Source organism: Pteropus vampyrus, unplaced genomic scaffold (assembly GCF_000151845.1).
Source record: "Pteropus vampyrus isolate Shadow unplaced genomic scaffold, Pvam_2.0 Scaffold139, whole genome shotgun sequence".
NCBI classification, from domain to species: Eukaryota; Metazoa; Chordata; class Mammalia; order Chiroptera; family Pteropodidae; genus Pteropus; species Pteropus vampyrus.
The window spans coordinates 3,950,965-3,967,916 of NW_011888920.1; the positions used below are offsets into that span (position 1 = coordinate 3,950,965).

The 16,952-nt window shown below is 38.1% G+C and overlaps 2 protein-coding genes across 4 annotated transcripts in view; one reads left to right on the forward strand and one right to left on the reverse strand.

Annotated features, from left to right (window-relative positions):
• Nucleotides 1–2,326, reverse strand: part of ALKBH8 (alkB homolog 8, tRNA methyltransferase) — a 77,811-nt gene extending 75,485 nt beyond the window's left edge. Inside the window, exon 1 of the mRNA XM_023535373.1 lies at nt 2,139–2,326. Within this exon, the coding sequence (XP_023391141.1) occupies nt 2,139–2,200 (62 nt within the window). The 5' untranslated portion in view covers nt 2,201–2,326. The remainder of the gene's footprint in view (nt 1–2,138) is intronic.
• A 99-nt stretch (nt 2,327–2,425) lies between these two features.
• The window catches only part of ELMOD1 (ELMO domain containing 1), a 62,021-nt gene continuing 47,494 nt past the window's right edge, over nt 2,426–16,952 (forward strand). For all 3 annotated transcript variants that reach the window (XM_023535375.1, XM_011368137.2, XM_011368136.2), the window contains exon 1: nt 2,426–2,710. The gene's annotated coding sequence lies outside the window, so the exon portion shown is untranslated. The remainder of the gene's footprint in view (nt 2,711–16,952) is intronic.

Consider the following 16,952-nt stretch of genomic DNA (forward strand, 5'->3'; position numbering starts at 1 on the left):
GTTGATGATAGGGATATTTAGGAACAGCACTTCACATTATCAGAGCATGAGGTTACACATCTGTGTGTACTTATAGGGTTGGCAGATGTAATTGTAGCCATGATGAAGCATAAAAGAAATGCCTGGAGATGGGAAAGGACCGATGATGAATTTAAAGGATCTCTGAGAGTTTTACACCAGATAGTTTATTTTTAGACATCGTAAAAAGGCATAATGGTCAAGTCAGGTTTCCTAACACACTCTGGATATGTCTGTTAGAAGATGAAAGGTGGTTGAGAGAGATGAGAGAAAAGTTGGTGAGAGCCAGAAGAGATGGACTAAAGATGGAAGAGAATAGTCTATTGGTACAGACTAGCATTCAAGAATAAAGAGAACATTTACTCTGCTGGGATTAATGAGAAAGAAGAAAGGGTGTGGAGGATATATTTACAATAATAAGCTAATCCCTAGGATGATGATACTTGATGGTCTGTCTGATGCAACATTAATATTTTTATTGATTTTTTGGAAGAATGAGTCAAGACCATCTAGATTAACAACAAATAACACAAAGACCAAAAGAAAAAAACACTTGACATGTGACCTTGGTGATCAGTTATTCTTTAGGTGTTTATCACTTATTCTTTAAGTGTTTATTGCCTATCTTCTTCAAACTAGATTCTAAGTTCCATGAGGGCAAGTACCTTGTCTGTCTTGTTTATTGTTATTTTCCCAGCACCTAGAACAATGCACATAATAGTTGCTCAGTAAAATATTTTTCCATCACTTAAACAATAGCAACAGACTGTCATAAGTGCTGTGATAGCAGTATGCCCTGGAGCAATGACAGCAGAGCTTTAACTCTACCTTGGGGTTTGGGGAGGCTTTCAGAAAGAAGGTGGCATTTGAGCTTGAAGGATGGGTAGAGTTTGTGAAGTGAAGAGTATTCCAGAAAGGATAGAACACTGTAAATAAAGGCAACATATTATGAAGAACATGCTAAATTTGGGAGGAAATGAAAAGTTTATTTGGGGGACATCAGTACTTTAAAACGTGGACAGTATTAATGGAAAGTGAACTTCCTTCCATAGAAGCATACCTTACTTTATGAAATAGTTGTGAAACAAGGACCAGTAAATTAAATTACTTTTAAAAGACTATGGAGTGAAATTCTTTTGTCATGTGGATAAACCTACACATAGTGAATCTCTTCTAAAAAGCTTTTCCCTCCAAAGAGGACCCATATATGGCCTTAGTCTAGCTTTTTCCAAGAGATTTGGTTTATTCAAGGAAGTTCAAAGAAACTGAATCATTGAAAGAAAAGGTAATAGTGGCTAATGCTTTTAACAATGATAAAAAAAAATTAGACCAAGGTTTAAAATTATGTAATATGAGGAGGGAATATGATAAATGTTCACTACTTAAAAATTATCACTAACCCAATCTTTCATTTAAAAAAAAACAAAACAGAATAATGAAGGTGGAAACTGCAGAAAACTATATTTGGCGAACATCTACTAAGTAACAGGTGCTTTGCAGACATTGCTTCACTTAATCCTCACAACTGCTCAGAGAGACAGGGATCTTCACCACCCTACATTTTACAGAAGAGGAAACCGAAGTGCAGAATGGCTAGGTAACCAACTGGGGTTGTAAATGACATTGAAATCAAACCTCTAAGCTCATCCTCTTTCCCAAACCCTATGCTGCCCTAACAGAAAATGTGTGTGTGTGTGTGTGTGTAAGTGAGTAGTTCTGGGTCGGTCCTATTGCACTGTGAAGCAATGTTTCCCAAATAGCCCCAGACCACGGTGTTTATAATTCATCCATTATAATTAACCCCGGGGTTAAGGTATTATTTCTGAAGTCCTGGTTGAAATGCAGATATGTGACCTGGGAGGGACTGACAAGATCTCTCAGTTACATCTAATTAAAGCGCTGGCTCTCTGCGAACTTGACCCGCCTGGTCCAAGAGTCGGGCAAGGCGGGGGCTGCCTGGGCACCCCTGCCGGGGAGGGAGGTCCCCAGGCACATGAAGCAGGTGAGAGACAGGTATCTGGATTGGGGGAATCACTCGGTGAGTCTGCAGAGGTTGGGGCTAAGATAAAAACAAACTTTGACTTTGGGACAATTCTCTCCAGAGGGAGCGAGGAACGTACCTTGCTCTCTCATTCCAAGTCTCTTCCAGAATCCCATTGACAGGTCTCCCGAGGTTCACCATCTTCCAGTCCCCCGCGCCTCCGGGGAATTGTGCCAGGAGCAATTAAACTGGGCTGCTGCAGCCAACTCACTGCATTGTGCCCACAACATCCGTGTCCGCAGGTTTACCTCTTTCTCTCCGCGCTGGGGTGATGGGGGCCGCGCTCCCTCCCGCAGCACTGCGCCCGCGCCCCCAAGGCTTGGAGACTGGGCATGCTCAGTCGCCGCCCGCGTCGTGCTCCCAGGGAAACCTCTGCACGCCCTCCCCCGGCTGCTCCCAGTCGCCTCCTCGCCGCCCGCCGCCCCGGGTCCATCCCGGCTTGCTCCGCTCCGCGCGACCCAGATTCCTGCCCGCCCCCGCCCGCAGCCAGTGCGGCAGCGGTGGCCACCCCTGTCCAGCCTCCGTGCCGGGGCGGACCGCGTCAACCGCCGCGGCTGAGCGCGCAGCCAGAGCGCCTGGGGAAGGCGGAGATGGAGACCCGCCTGCCGCGTGCCAGGACCTGCTGAGCTTTCTGCCGCCGCCGGAGTCCAGGTGAGTAGCAGCACCTGGGGTCGACCCTGGAGGAGCAGAGGGTCGAGGGGCGAATGCCCTTGGAGAAGAGAGAGGTGGCGGCGAGGATGCGAGGCACCGTGCGAGCTGCGCTGCGTCTGGGGCGCAGCAGGAATGTAAGGATGTGAACAGAGAAGGGACATGAATGAAAGTGCACGCTGCCTCGGTGCAGGGACTTCGGGGTCACCCAGGACCTTAATTTTTACCCCATCCAGCCCCTAAAATTAACACCCGCGGAGCTGCAGTTTGGTGAGAGAGGCTGTTTGCAACTCGGCCCCAACGCGGGTCACCTAGCGACCGAACGCCGAGGGCTCTGAAGGAGGCATTCCTGGCACAGGCCCAAATAGGAAGCTGGGACGAAGGGCGGCCTGGCCCCGGCGAGTGGCCGGTCCGGGTCTTGGGGACCCCCTGCACTTCGCCCGCTGGGGCAGTGCAGGGCTGCGGGTTAACCCGGTCGCGCGGCCGGGGGTCATCCGTGCTCCCAGAGGGGAGGAGCTGTCTGAGGGGCCGGTGCGCGGTGCCTCCTCCAGCTACTGAGAAACTCACTAATTGGAGCATCTCTTTTTCCTGGGCAAGTAGAATTGAAGGCGAGTGCCGACAGCTGTTAAAAGCAAAACAGTGGTGTGTGGTGGTGGAGAGTGTGCTGTTGTGAGTGCCTTTTTCCAGTGTGGGTGCGGGCTGGTCCTACTCAGCGTGTTTCTTCTCAGCCTTTTCGTGGCAAGTCCTGTAACTGTGTAACACACCTTATGAATATTTCAGGAACGACCTCGCAGGCTCGCTTGCTTCAGATCAAGTTTAATGAATATGTTTGTCCGCTTTCTGCTCTACGCAGGCAGGTGGAAGCCCCGTGCTTTGAGCTTTCCAAATTTCATCCCTTTCCCACAGCAACTAGGAAAAGACTCTGCCAACCCCCAGTGAGCTTTAGAGTGAATTGAGTCTGTCATTTGGAGACACCAGTTTTGGGCAGGCATCCAGGCATTGTTCTGCATCTCTGCAGTGTGTGCGTGTTGAGGGATAGCTTGACAACCGTCCTTAACTGGAGCTGCCAATATGGTGGAAGGCAGGTAGTGTGTTTGTGTTGGGATAAACGTCTTAATTAATAATCATCTTAGGACACCAGGTAGTTATAGCCGACTTAGTCATTCTCTCTCTGGAAGTTGCTTCTGAGAACACTGTCTAGTTGAAATTTTGAGGAAGGCACACACTGTCTCTCTCTACATTGGGAGGTATTTATCTCTCTTTAATTCTGTCATGGGAATAAGAAATGAATGTCTTTTCAGTAATTGCTGTCAAGAACACAGAAAGAAGAACGCATTCATGTAGGGAACTTTCAGGATTGAAACAAACTGTAGGGCATCTTTGCTTCCACTTTGGGTTATAACTTCCATTGCACCATCACCATTAATCAGTAAAGCGGTATACACAGCAGTTTTACTCTAAAATCATACTCCTTTTCAAAAGAAACCTGCTATTTCCTCATTAGCGAGATAGATATGTCTGTAAACAACTTGTGAGGAATTTCTGTTGACCAAGATTTCAAGCGTCTAAAATCTATACAATGCTAAAAGAGGCAACTCTTTTCTCTTGCCAGCCCATACACAGTAAAGCTGAAGCGCTTGGATTTACAGATGTTTCGCATTTAGGGAAGGCTTTTCCAACAAAGACCCACTGCGGTTACATCACAGGCTCCACCTCCGCCTGCCAGGCTGCTTCTTCCCAGCCTGTTAGTGAGGACTGTCTCGCTGAGCTTGATTAATGAAGAAAAGAAATCCCAAAACGAAATGTTATTTCCCTTATCATGTTTTGTTGGTTTAATTGGAAATATGAAATTTTCAAAAATTGTTTATTAATACATGTAGCCAGGACTTAAAACTCAGGTGAAGTAATCATTATGAATATCAACTTACCAGGAGATATTGAACAACATTACAGTATTCTTTGTCCTAAAATTAGTAATAGATGGCATTAGAATGAAATTCTATGAAATAGCAAAATAAGTGAAAATTTTTCATAATAAACAGCATTTTCTAAAGGATGTTACTGAGATGCTCAGAGATACCCAGCTACATCAACAGACAAAATCTGGTCAATTGAAAAGTTTGTACAGCTTGGATACAAACCTACAGTGGGTCTAAAGAAGTGTCCCTTGAGTCCTCTTAGAATTTTCAGAGTCACTGGCAGAGTTTTGAGATTTAGCAAATAAAAATATAGGTTGACAGTTAAATTTTAATCTCAGAAAAACAACATATAATTGTTTTTAGTATAAGTGTGTCCCATGCACTATTTGGGACGTGCTTATACTAAAAAATTATTTATTATTATCAATTCTTACTAGGCAGCCTGTATATTATCTGGCAACCCTAGTCACTGGAAAATTCTCATTTCTCTTTTTTGGGTCACTTATGGGTTGAAAAATAAAGTGGAGCAGAAATCATATGTTCTGCAGACAATCTGGGACAAGCTCAGTTCTGGTGCAAGCTCTTGAAAATAACTCATGCTTAAAAGAAAGTAGTTCAGTTCAACACATATTTGTGAGTACCTCTGCTTTCTAGGCTTAGTGAGAAGTGCCAAAGATACAAAGATGAGTAGGGGAAGGAAGGGGAGGGTTGGGGAATCTACATCTTATGATGTGAGACTTGTTTTGCCAAGTGTCTGTGGGGTCCACTGTAGGAGCGATACTGAATTCTGCTGGGCAACTCCAGTCAGGGAGTGAAATGACCAGCAGTTTTGACAGGTCTGTCCTTGAATAAAAGAATGAGATCTTACCCTGGGTGGAAAGGAGGAAAGAAACTCATGGATTTATACCTAGTGTAATAAAGCTGGAAGTTGAAGGATTTTACCTGATGGCCTCAGAGAAATGAGTGGCCTGCTGAGAATGAAGGAAATGAAAAGGGGAATCTAAAAGAAAGACTTTAAATAGTTGTTGATGGGAATGGAAGAGGGAGCTGAAAAGGGATAAGCGCAGGAATTGGTAAATGATACTTGAGTGAATGCATGTCATTGCATTTAAAAAAGCAGTTGTTCTGCCCTTCGACTAATACCCAAAGTGTTCCTTTACTATTCTACTACCATCCTGGCTTCCTCAAGTAAAAGGTCATCATCAAACAACCTTGAAATATAATATTTGAAAGTCTTATTATTTTTATATAAAAGTAGATATTAAATGTAATATTTGAGATGCTGCTCAATATTCAGTTGCTTCTGACACAAATTCCTGAAATAAAATAAGCAGATTTTTGGTTTTAACAAACCTATTGCTTCAAGTAGGAAAAGATATTAAATTGCAGTCATTTTCTGATTGGTCCAGCTATCTTTCAGGAAGCAGATTCTGATGATGGAAAGAATGTAGGTTTTACAGAAATAGCACTATGTGAAAATGACCATATGCTTAGAGTACCAGAAAGTACCTACCCAGAATGTTCCAAATGCAATTAATTCCAAAAAATTGCACACTACTTAACATTCATGTCTTTGAAGATCAGCATAGGAAGTTTCCAGGGAAGTTGAAGATCAAACCAGTGGCATCCATGTAGAGAACAGTTCCTCATTTCTTGAAGATTCCAGTTTGCCAATCTCAAGCAAATGACAATGAAGTACCATTCTGTGTTGTACTTCTGTCAACAAATCTAGTTATTTTAGGGACCATCTTCAGGAGAGTCTCATATATTTGAGTGTTCATATGTGTAGCTAAATTTCCACTTCATATTTCACAATAAGTTCTTAAAATCATGAAAATTACTCTATGCTAAAATGTATACTGAAGTAATTAGGGTCTCTCTTATCAAACGATTATCCTTGAGAATAGAGCAGAAAACAGTTCTATTTCAGATACCATTCCTCTTTATACTGTCTGCCGAACATGCCCTGCCTTATAATTATGATAGTATATGAGAAAAAAGTGATCAAGGACATATTGAAGTTGTTAAAATTTCAAGGCATTTAGACCACAGGTTTTATCTTCAGTGAAGTTTCACATGGATATGGCTTGTTAAAGGCTTTATGGACTATCATCTAGAGAGAACTTTAACTGAAATAGTATGCTCAATTCACATTCTAAGTGCTCAGTAAATACTCTGAATTTAAAGACTCTTAAGACACTATGTTCTTGCATCCCAGGAGCTTTTAACCCCTCAGCTCACTTTTGCTGACCATGAGTAAGTCTTAATTACATCAGTTTCTGTGCTCTAAAATGGAAGATATGCACATTTTTTAAAAGAATATTGTGCCAACTCCAATCCTCTGTCTATAAATGTTAATTGTTATTACTGTTCTAAGGGATAAATAACTTCATTCTCAATGTAATTAGACAAGTTGTATATTGTGTGTATACTCTCTACGATGTTTCAGATGACATAGAAGTAATTCACAATTTGCTTTTGATTTTTTGCTTTTTTAGTACAAAGCAAGATGATTGAGGTAAATGATTAAGGAGAGCTCATTAAGCCCCTTTAAAAAATCAGTTTCAAACAAGCTAATGCCTGCAGGTTCAAAGGTCTTTACATTGCTTTTAAATGTAGTTTCCATTTTAATTATTGGAATTAGGACTTGGTTAATTAGAATGCTTGGCGTAAGAGCTTATTTCAACGGCTATAACTATCCTTCCTATTTCCCTTGTACAAGTACATGGTGAAAAGCTGCTGCCATATGTTTTGAACTTTTTAATTCATGATGAAACTAATAATTTGCTTATCCCACAGCTGCTTTTTGGTTTAGCAAATATCAATGACATCATAAACTGTTCTCTAATATTTTTAATATCGCCAGTTGACATTATAACTATTCTAAGTATGAATCAATCTCTGGAATGAATTTATTATTCATTTCTTTCTTTTTCCTTAAGAAGTAGAATAAGAATGTTCTGCTCTTTAGAATTTGGAAGGCAGATTTTCTGAAGATTCTATATTCCAATAGAACATTTACATTTTAATTTCAGGTTTTCTTTTGTCTTAGAATTCATTTAAATTGGCAAGAAACTTAAAACAATTTTTTTTAATCAAGAATCTTAATCATACATTCTCTTTAAATGGTAAACATTTATCAAAGCTTTAATTAAATGCACATCATTAGCTATAAATTTAAAAGCCTATATTAAAACACCTAACATAGAATTTTGACTTTTATGTTCTGTCTTATGTATAATGTGCATGTGAACCCAGTATATGAAAATCAAATCTTACAAAACAAAAGGATTGGGTTATGGTATTTGCTTCACTAAAGCGTTCTGTGTTGTATCAAAAATTTCTCCTACTATTCCTTTAAATTGTAGATAACGTAGAGTATTTAAAATAGAGTCAGAATAATCAAATTTTTACATCTACACAACGCTTCTGGGACACATCTATCAACCAGGCTCTTGAGTAATCATTGTGGGTGAGATGCAGAAGTGAAGTCTAGGTTCATAAGTGTAGAAGCCATCATGGAAGGTAGTTTCTGTTGACCTGCTTTATAGCTCTTCTTTTGACCTAACATTTCTACAATTTTATCAATGAGTCAGATATACTTAGATCACACATATATATCAGGTTTGTTGATAATGCAAAGCTCAAAGCACTAGTGAATTTGGATGACAATCAGTATTAAACTTGATATCACTTAGCCCAAAGCAAGGGCTGAAACTAAAATATTTAAAAAGAATAGATATTGGCTTCATATAGGTTCTAAAATCAGTTGCCCATTGACAGGGAGTAGAAGTCCTAGTTTAACAACAGTTTAGGTTTTAAAAAATAGTTTTAGTTCTCTTGAGCATTAATCAACAGTATGGACTAAATTAATGCTATCTTTGGTTGGATTCATGGATGAATAGAGCCCATATCAAAAAGGTCAGAAATGAACAATATAACATGCTGTACTGAAAGTGATGTATTTTATGCCACCTGTCAGGGACATAATAAGAGAGAATGCCTTTATTGGGGAGAAAGTTGGCTCACATGACCTTAAAAGCACTTCCTAAATCTGATTATGCAGTTTAAATTGAACCCCCAAGCACTTAGACATGAATCTGCCAATGTCTAATTCAGTGTAGTAACATTTATATAACATATAACTATTTCACATCCTTTCCTTGATTATAACAAATATCTAATCCTTATTCTTTTCTACTTAATAATTATTCCCTAGGTAATTAATCATCAATTAAAATAAGGATATCTACTCTGGCACCACTACTGTGTTAAATTAAAGAGGCTATTTCCAGGCATTCTTTAACTATCTAAGATCATACTTGAAATTCTTAATTCGAAACTTTACATATTTCAAATGGCCATGAAATAGGCATATATCCAGATTCTATAATAAAATTAGACAAAGATGAAAGGCAAAGTGTTCACTCCATGTACTCTATTACTCTGAATTATGTTTTGGCTTTCAAAGGTATTTGTTTATAGTATAGAGTGGACATCTGTCATTCCTTTAGAACACTGCTGTCTGAACCCCTTTTCCCATGTCAGGGGCTCCCCCACATTATGAGGCAGAGCCCACTCCCCACTATAGTAGCTAAAAGTGCCAGATATTTCCTTTCCCAGACACCCTTGCATCATAGGCATGGGCCCAAGACCCAGATCCTGCCCCAATGGCAAATGTTCCAGTTAGAAATGCCCCTTGACCAGCGCTGGGAGTGGGGATGGGGGTGGTCAGTGGGACCAGCTCCAGAGTCTGGACCACGTGGCAGCAGGAGAAGTGTGTATACTGGACTGGCTCTGTGTCAATGTTCTACAAGTTATTTTTAGTTACGTAACCACTAAATCCAGTTCTCTAGCCCCACTGGGCAGAGCTAGTTTCTGGTTTTTACAGTAATAAACCCTGACTGGTACAGGGTACAAGCTTACATTGGCATGTTAGTCACTAGGACCCGCTGAGCACAAAGCACTCTGAAAGGCACAAAAGGGAGTGTTTTTCATTCTCTGAGTATTTCTGGAACAAGTCACCCTACTTGTCATTGGACAGAGGAGAAGCACACAAAGCTGATATTTTTAAATTAGTGCTATGGGCACAAGAAGGATGACCTAGAGACACCCCTGGAAAACTAAGATGGAGGCAGATATCATTCTGTGGATTCAAAAGATTGATTTAGTGTGGGGATGAAGGGTTGAAATAAGAAAAGATGCTTTTTGGGAAAATATTGTGTTTTATCAATTCCAGGAGACAACTTTTTTTCTTCATCTTATATTTATGAAATTAGAACACATTGTTAGAGTGTGTCATGTTTTAATTGCAATACTTTTTTCTCCTCAATCCATCTATTGTATTTCACCAAATCTAAGATGTCATTGATATACACTATTACATTTTTTACCACCAAGAAAAAAGCTCAAACCAAAGTGTCCTACAATAGATGATTGGATAAAGAAGCTGTGGTACATATATACAATGGAATATTACTCAGCCATAAGAAGAGATGAAATACTGCCATTTGTGACATGGATGGACCGCGAGATAATCATGCCAAGCGAAATAAGCCAGACAAAAAAAGTTGAAAACAACATGATATCAGTTATATGTGGGATATAAACCTAAAAGCAATAAACAGACATGACAAACAGAGACTCACGGACATAGACAATAGACTAGTGGTTACCAGCGGGGGGGCAGGTAGATGGGGCAAAGGGCTCAAATATGTGGTGACAGAAAGAAATCTAACTATAAGCGGTGAACACACAATGCAATATATATATGCGTTACTATTGAATTGTACACCTTAAACTTACTGGATTTTGTTAACCAATGTCACCATAATAAAAATAAATACATATTTTTTTAAAAAAAGAAAAAATCTCAGCAAGCAATCACTAAAAGATGGTGATGCCTGACATTTAAAAAGACCCTAAGAGAACTAAGCCAGTCATGGAAATAGTGTGGGTTAAATACCAAATTCCTGTTCATTGTTGCTGTAATCTCCCAAAACTGTTAAACAGTAATAGGTTTACCCCTGACTTCTGTTATAAACAAATTCAGATACTGATCATCATGTCCTTGCTTGGCTGTAAAAAATGACTAGTATATTTACAGTGATTCTCAATTTTGTGGATGGCACCTTTTTTTTGGTAACTTTTTTATTTGGAAAATTTCAAATAGATACAAAAGTAGACAGAATAGTATAATGGATCCCAGTATTCAATAATCAACTCGTGACCAGTGTTGTTTGATTTCTAATCCTATTCTCTATCCACCCCATTTTATTTTGAAGCAAATTCTAGACACATATTCTACCATTTATAAATATTTCAGTATGTATCTCTGAAATATAGTGACTTTTCAGACACATAATCACAATATCATTCTTATATTTCTAAAAAAATCTAATTTGTGACACCTTGTTTAATAAACAAAGTTTGTATTTATTTTAATTAGATTTTAAGCTGCTTTTGTCTTTAGAAGTTTAAAAAAACAATTTAAGTCCACTTCAAGGTGTACCGGTTTTATTTTAAGAAATTTATATGATGCCGGCAAGTTATATTGCATCTCTGTAATATCTATCTTGATTTTCCATTCTTCAGCTTGCTTTTGGATATGTTTTCTAACTGAAGATTTGTATAAAGAATATACCGCTGTTTTGCCATTTCCAAAGCAATCTTCAGGAAGTCATATCTATTCCTTTATTATTTTTGCTTACAAAGGGAGGATTCATAATTGCTGTATCAAATGATTTGGACATTCTGGTAGATAATGAGTACACACATCACATTGAACCATGTCAGTATTTGTTAATTTGAACTGTTCCACTTTCCTATTAAATATTTCCAATGCATTTTTATCTGTGTCAGATTCAACACACAACCTGCAATGCATGGCCTGGTTTGTTACTGTTCTAGAAGTAGTGTGGCCTGTTTGAATTCTTCTACTTGTTGCAGGCATGACTCTCTCTGGTTCCTTGAGCCTTCGTTTCTTTCATTTTTTTTTTTTTTTTAAGTGTGGGTTAACAGCATTTAAGGGCACCTTATGAGGCTGGAAGTACCACCCTGTCTGTGTCATCTTTTTAAAATTTAAGTTTTTGTCTTTATCAAAGTAATATACATCATTTAAGACATCATCTAATTTAAAAACATTGTAATGCCCTAATCCATCTCCATTCCAGATTTACTTCTCAGAAACACCCCACTTCAATTCTTTTAGCTACTTCCTCTGGTGTGTTCTACCTTCTTTCTAAATAATCTGCTTATTTCTCGATATTTTTAAGATCCATTGATATTCTACTATAGAAATGAAGATTTAACTCTCATACCTAACCCCTCTTCCTTATATTCATATACTTCTCCTTCTTCAATTCTCTCGGTGTCACTTTTTTTTGATTAAACAAATATTCAATGTTTGACAATATAAATTTTATTTGCAATTGATTATATTTTCTTTTCGTATGATTTTTGTCTTTCCAAGAATTAGTAATTAACCTGTTTTTATTTGCTTATTTTTCTATTATGCATACCACAAAATTATCCCCAAACCAAAAGAACTGGAAATATTTTCTTCATACATTTATGCATAACAAATAATCTGTCAGTGCCAGTTTTTTTGGTTTTTTGTTTTTCATGGAGACATCCTTTTTTTAAGCCTCATTCACCATCATTCTGAGAATTTCTTTCACTATTCTTCAATATGGAATCTTCTGATTCCTGGGTCCAATGTCTTTCTCGTTTTTGACCTTCATTTTAGTGGAATGCTCCATTTAGAATATCCTAAAAAGGTGTACTTGGAAGGTACATGGAAGTCTTTATGTGTCTGAAATTGTCTTCATTCTCCCCTCACACTTACTTTTTTGATTGGGTATAGAAATCTAAATTGGAAAGAATTTTTTCTCAGAGTTTTTATTTTTGCTTTCATGTTCCTATTGACAACTTGAATGTATCTGATTCTTAAGCTTTTGAATGGGATCCGTTTGTTTTCATTCCCTATCTGGAAACTTTTATGTTTTGAAATTTCATCATGACATGCTTTGGTGATCTATTGTTATTTAAGGAGCTGGTATCCTGTGGGCCCTTTTGATCTGCAAATTCATGTTCTTTAGTTCTTGGAGAGTTTCTTGTATTATCTCTTTAATAATTTTTTCACATACATTTTCATTTTTCTTTGTCTCCATTATGTCTGTTACATGGATGCTGAATCTTTTTCTCGCCATTTTTCTCCCATTTTTCATCTTTTTGTCAATTTCTTCTCAGCAGATTTCCTCAAATCTGGGAGATTTCTTCAATTTTATTTTTCATTTCTGTCATTTAAAAAACTTCAAAGAACATTTTCTTATTCTCAACATTCATTTCTATTATTTCTTGTTCCTCTTTTATAAGCGTAATATTTTTTCTTATATCTATAAACTTAATTATGATGTATCATAGTTTTCTTCTCTTTGCATTTTTCTTTCTCTGTTGCCTGTTTCTTCCAAATCCCATTTTTCACATTTCTTTGAGTCTCTAATTCAATCAAATTAGAAACTTTCCTTACTTGTCTGATAATCCCTGGCTGTCTGTTTATATTTAAGATTAAGGCAATAAACTGGTGACAGAAGCTTTCTATGCATGGGTAGGGCTTGTTGACGGTTTTGTCTTTGCAGTAGTTTAATTAGAGGCTGGTGTTTCATTGGGGAAGATCCACATGTGTGTTGGATAGTTTCCTTAGGGATAAATCTTCAATAACCTGGGGAGTAGCATTCTGGCTGCCTTTGTTCTGGGAGTTGAGAGGGAGAAGAAGACTGGATATATCTCACATTTATCATGTAGACTTTCACTTAACCTTCTTGTATTCAGTAGGACTGCCTTATCTCATTTTCTTGTGCTCAAAAGTTCAGAGTCTTTTCATCTCAACCTCTTTAAGACTATATCTCACCTCTTCTGATAGAATGGAGAAGGATAATGCCTGCTTTCAAAGGATGGGGGAGGAGATCTAGGCCTGTTTCTTATGAAAACGTTTAACCAAGCCTCCTATGTTGACTTCACCTTACACTACCACTCTTAGAGAAACTGGACATCACTAATTCATAAATATGACAGAGATTCTGTACTCTAAATTATATTGCCTTTGGATCACTTTCCTTACTGCAGGCTTAGTCAGTTAGGCTTACTAAATTACCACTTGTCCATCACTCTTCAGCTTCCAGAAATCTTGTGTTACCTCCTGTATGCTCCTACTGCCCTTAGCCTTATGGTTTTATGCCATTTTTATTTCTTTACTCTCATGTTGATGGGATTTCATGTGTTTTATTTGCCATGTTTAAATGAAAGTCCATGACTCAAGTTTTAAGGGCATACTTAAAAGGAATTAAAGATATAAAATTATGTTAAATATATCAGTAATCATTATAGTGAGCTAATTACTCTTTAAGTAAGTGTTGCATGTTGCCTATGTAAACTTCCGCAATTTCCATACTCGTTTTGCTCACTCCTCTTGTCTCCTAACACATAGTAAATTTTAATATTCTCTTAACCTAGTCATAGGACCTTCTTAGCAAAATAATTCACCTAACACATATTACTGTATGTAACATATGGAGGTTGAATCTTTTTATCACCATTTTTCTTCCACTTTTTATCTTTTCGTCAATTTCTTATACTACAGAGTTGTCAAAAGAGAGAGAGAATTTCATACAATCAATGTCCAGAATTTTGTCACATCTAGGAAGAGCACATAAAACTGTAACATGTTGGTTAGGAACCCTTGCTTAAGAGTATAGTCTACTTTAGTCTGAGCATGGCTGAAATGTGAGAAAGTTCAGAGTCTCTGTACTGGCTTCAGAATGGCACTAAATTCCATGTATGAGATCTGCTAGATTCCCCACTCCTTGAGGACAAAGACTATGTCTTATTTATTTTATGTCTCTAGTGCCTAGAAAGAACTAAACAGAATAAGTTAACAATAAATGTTTATTGACTAGATTTAAGAGCTGAGGTCTTTTCCTACCAAATTACTGTCTGGCCTTCGACTAGTCATTTGTTGGAAAAGGTTGAGCTAGACAGGTCCAAGAGAGAATGTCACTTAGGAAAGGTATAGAGGAAGAAAGGGGTTGAGAATGGAACATTGGGGAACACATACACTTAAAAAGTGGAAGAGTAGTAGAAGGAAAATCAGGAGAACATGGGATCATGGAAACCAAAAATGGGCCTTTCAAGAAGCAGCATCACATGAAATCATATCAAATGAGATAAGGACAGGAAAATGCAGTATGGACTAGACCATGCTCTGCCTTCAACCAAGCATTTACATACTCACTTACTCTTTGTGTAGCTAAGGAGATGTTTATGGTCAGAGCTGTCTTTGTAGTATAAGGAAGTTATCTTGAGCCCTGTGTATGTGTGAGAATGTGTGTGTGTGCGTGTGTGCGTGTGTGCGTGTGTGCGTGTGTGTGTGTGTGTGTGTGTGTGTGTGTGTGTGTGTGTGTGTTATGCATTTAGTGGAGGGATTGTGATTGGGGAAGGGAACCAGAGCCCAGAGACTATGCAGTAAGCAGCTGAGAGGATCTCCAGTGAGGCTAAGAAGGATAGGAGTTGCTCATACATAATCAACCTATAATGTATCATGAAATTACTTAATTAACCTGGTTTAACCTGAATGTTTGAGTCCGGGAATAAAAATCTTCTGTGATTTGCCGCAGGCCTTCAGTACTCATTGTCATCAACCACTGGATTCTTCTGCACAAACACCATAACCTGGAATGTGGAAATAAGTAGTTCAGTCTTACCATCTTTCATCATTTCTAAGATGGCTTTTCCCACTACATCACTAAAATGGAATGTATCATAGTGTGATTAACAGTATTTTATTCTTCCTTAAGGGCATATGAAATAATGGTACATTTTACCTTTGATGGCACTGATGAAATACCATTGGAAAGAATAAAAATAATATTCATTTAGCAAACATATATCAACTCATAGCTCTAAAGTGAATTTAAAACTTTTTTTTATTTATTTTACAGTTTGAGTCGTTGCAGAAGCCCAACCTAAATGGTCTACTTCTCATAAGTGAATGCTACTATATCACCTATTAGGTCAGGGTCAGCAGTTGCCTTAGCAATTGGGTACCCTGTTTGCGTCCAGGCCCCTGGAAATGCCTCCGTTTTCTTGGACTTTTCTGTACATTTCTAGATAGATGCCCTCGCTATGTTCTGATTATATGAAAGTGAAAATTTTGCAGGAAGCATCAGTTTAGATTGGTAAAACCATATCTATTTAATATGTATGCAAATATAAGTTTACCATTCTTTTTTTGTGGTTTTATTTATAAATTTAACTTTTTAAACTAAAATTTATAATTGAGAATGTAGAAAATCTAGATTGAATATTTTTGTGGAAAAAAAGGATTAATATTTAGATTTTAAAATTTCTTTATTCTTTTATAAAGACAGATTTAATCAATTCTACTCTCCCCACCTTTGTTCTCTCCATGAAAACAGTAGATCCATGAAGGAAACCACAGTGAAACCTAGAAAATCACTGTATCTTTAAAACAGATCCTGTATATATTTGCAGGCAGCCCTGAATTCTGTGGCTGGCATGAAACTCCGTTGCTATAAATCACAAAAATAAACCCTGAATGAATGTTATATTCCTGTAGAAGGGAGAAAAAAACCTTCCTAGTTGTCATTTTAGTGAGTGTCAGCAGAGCATTGTTCAAACTAATCACCCGGAGAAGGAAGAAAGGAAACCTCTAGAATGTGGCCTCAGGGAGATTTTTATGCATGAGCATTATACCTCCACTATGACAAGTTGGATAGCATGTATGAAATGTAAATGCATAATTTGAAAGATTTTTCATTTCTCTGGAATGGTAAATTCTCGTCTTGCTCATTCTCTCTCCTCATGTGCATACCTGTATACAGTAAAAAGTAACATTTTATACATGTTTCAAATGCTCATAAAAAGCCTTAGAAATTTTTCTTTCCCTTCTCTTCCCTCCCCTCCCATTCCTTTCTCATTTCATATGATAAATCTGATTGGATTATGTCCTTTGAAGACCAAGTCCCTTCTCTGTCTAGGTTTCCCTTGCACTGACAACTGTGCTCCTTAGGATTTGACAAAATACAAAGCATGGTGCACACTTACCATTATCTGAATTTGCTAATTCAGATCTATTTATTTGCCTAATTTGAATCTGATACTTGGCCCACCTGATTTAAGAAGACTAACCTCCTTTTGTTGTTTTGTGGGTCAGCTAGCCAGAGCCCAGCTCCTCACATGACAGGTGGTTTACCAGCTACTCCTTATCCACAAGCCATCTGTGCCCTTGCCTGGTGTTCCCACAGATA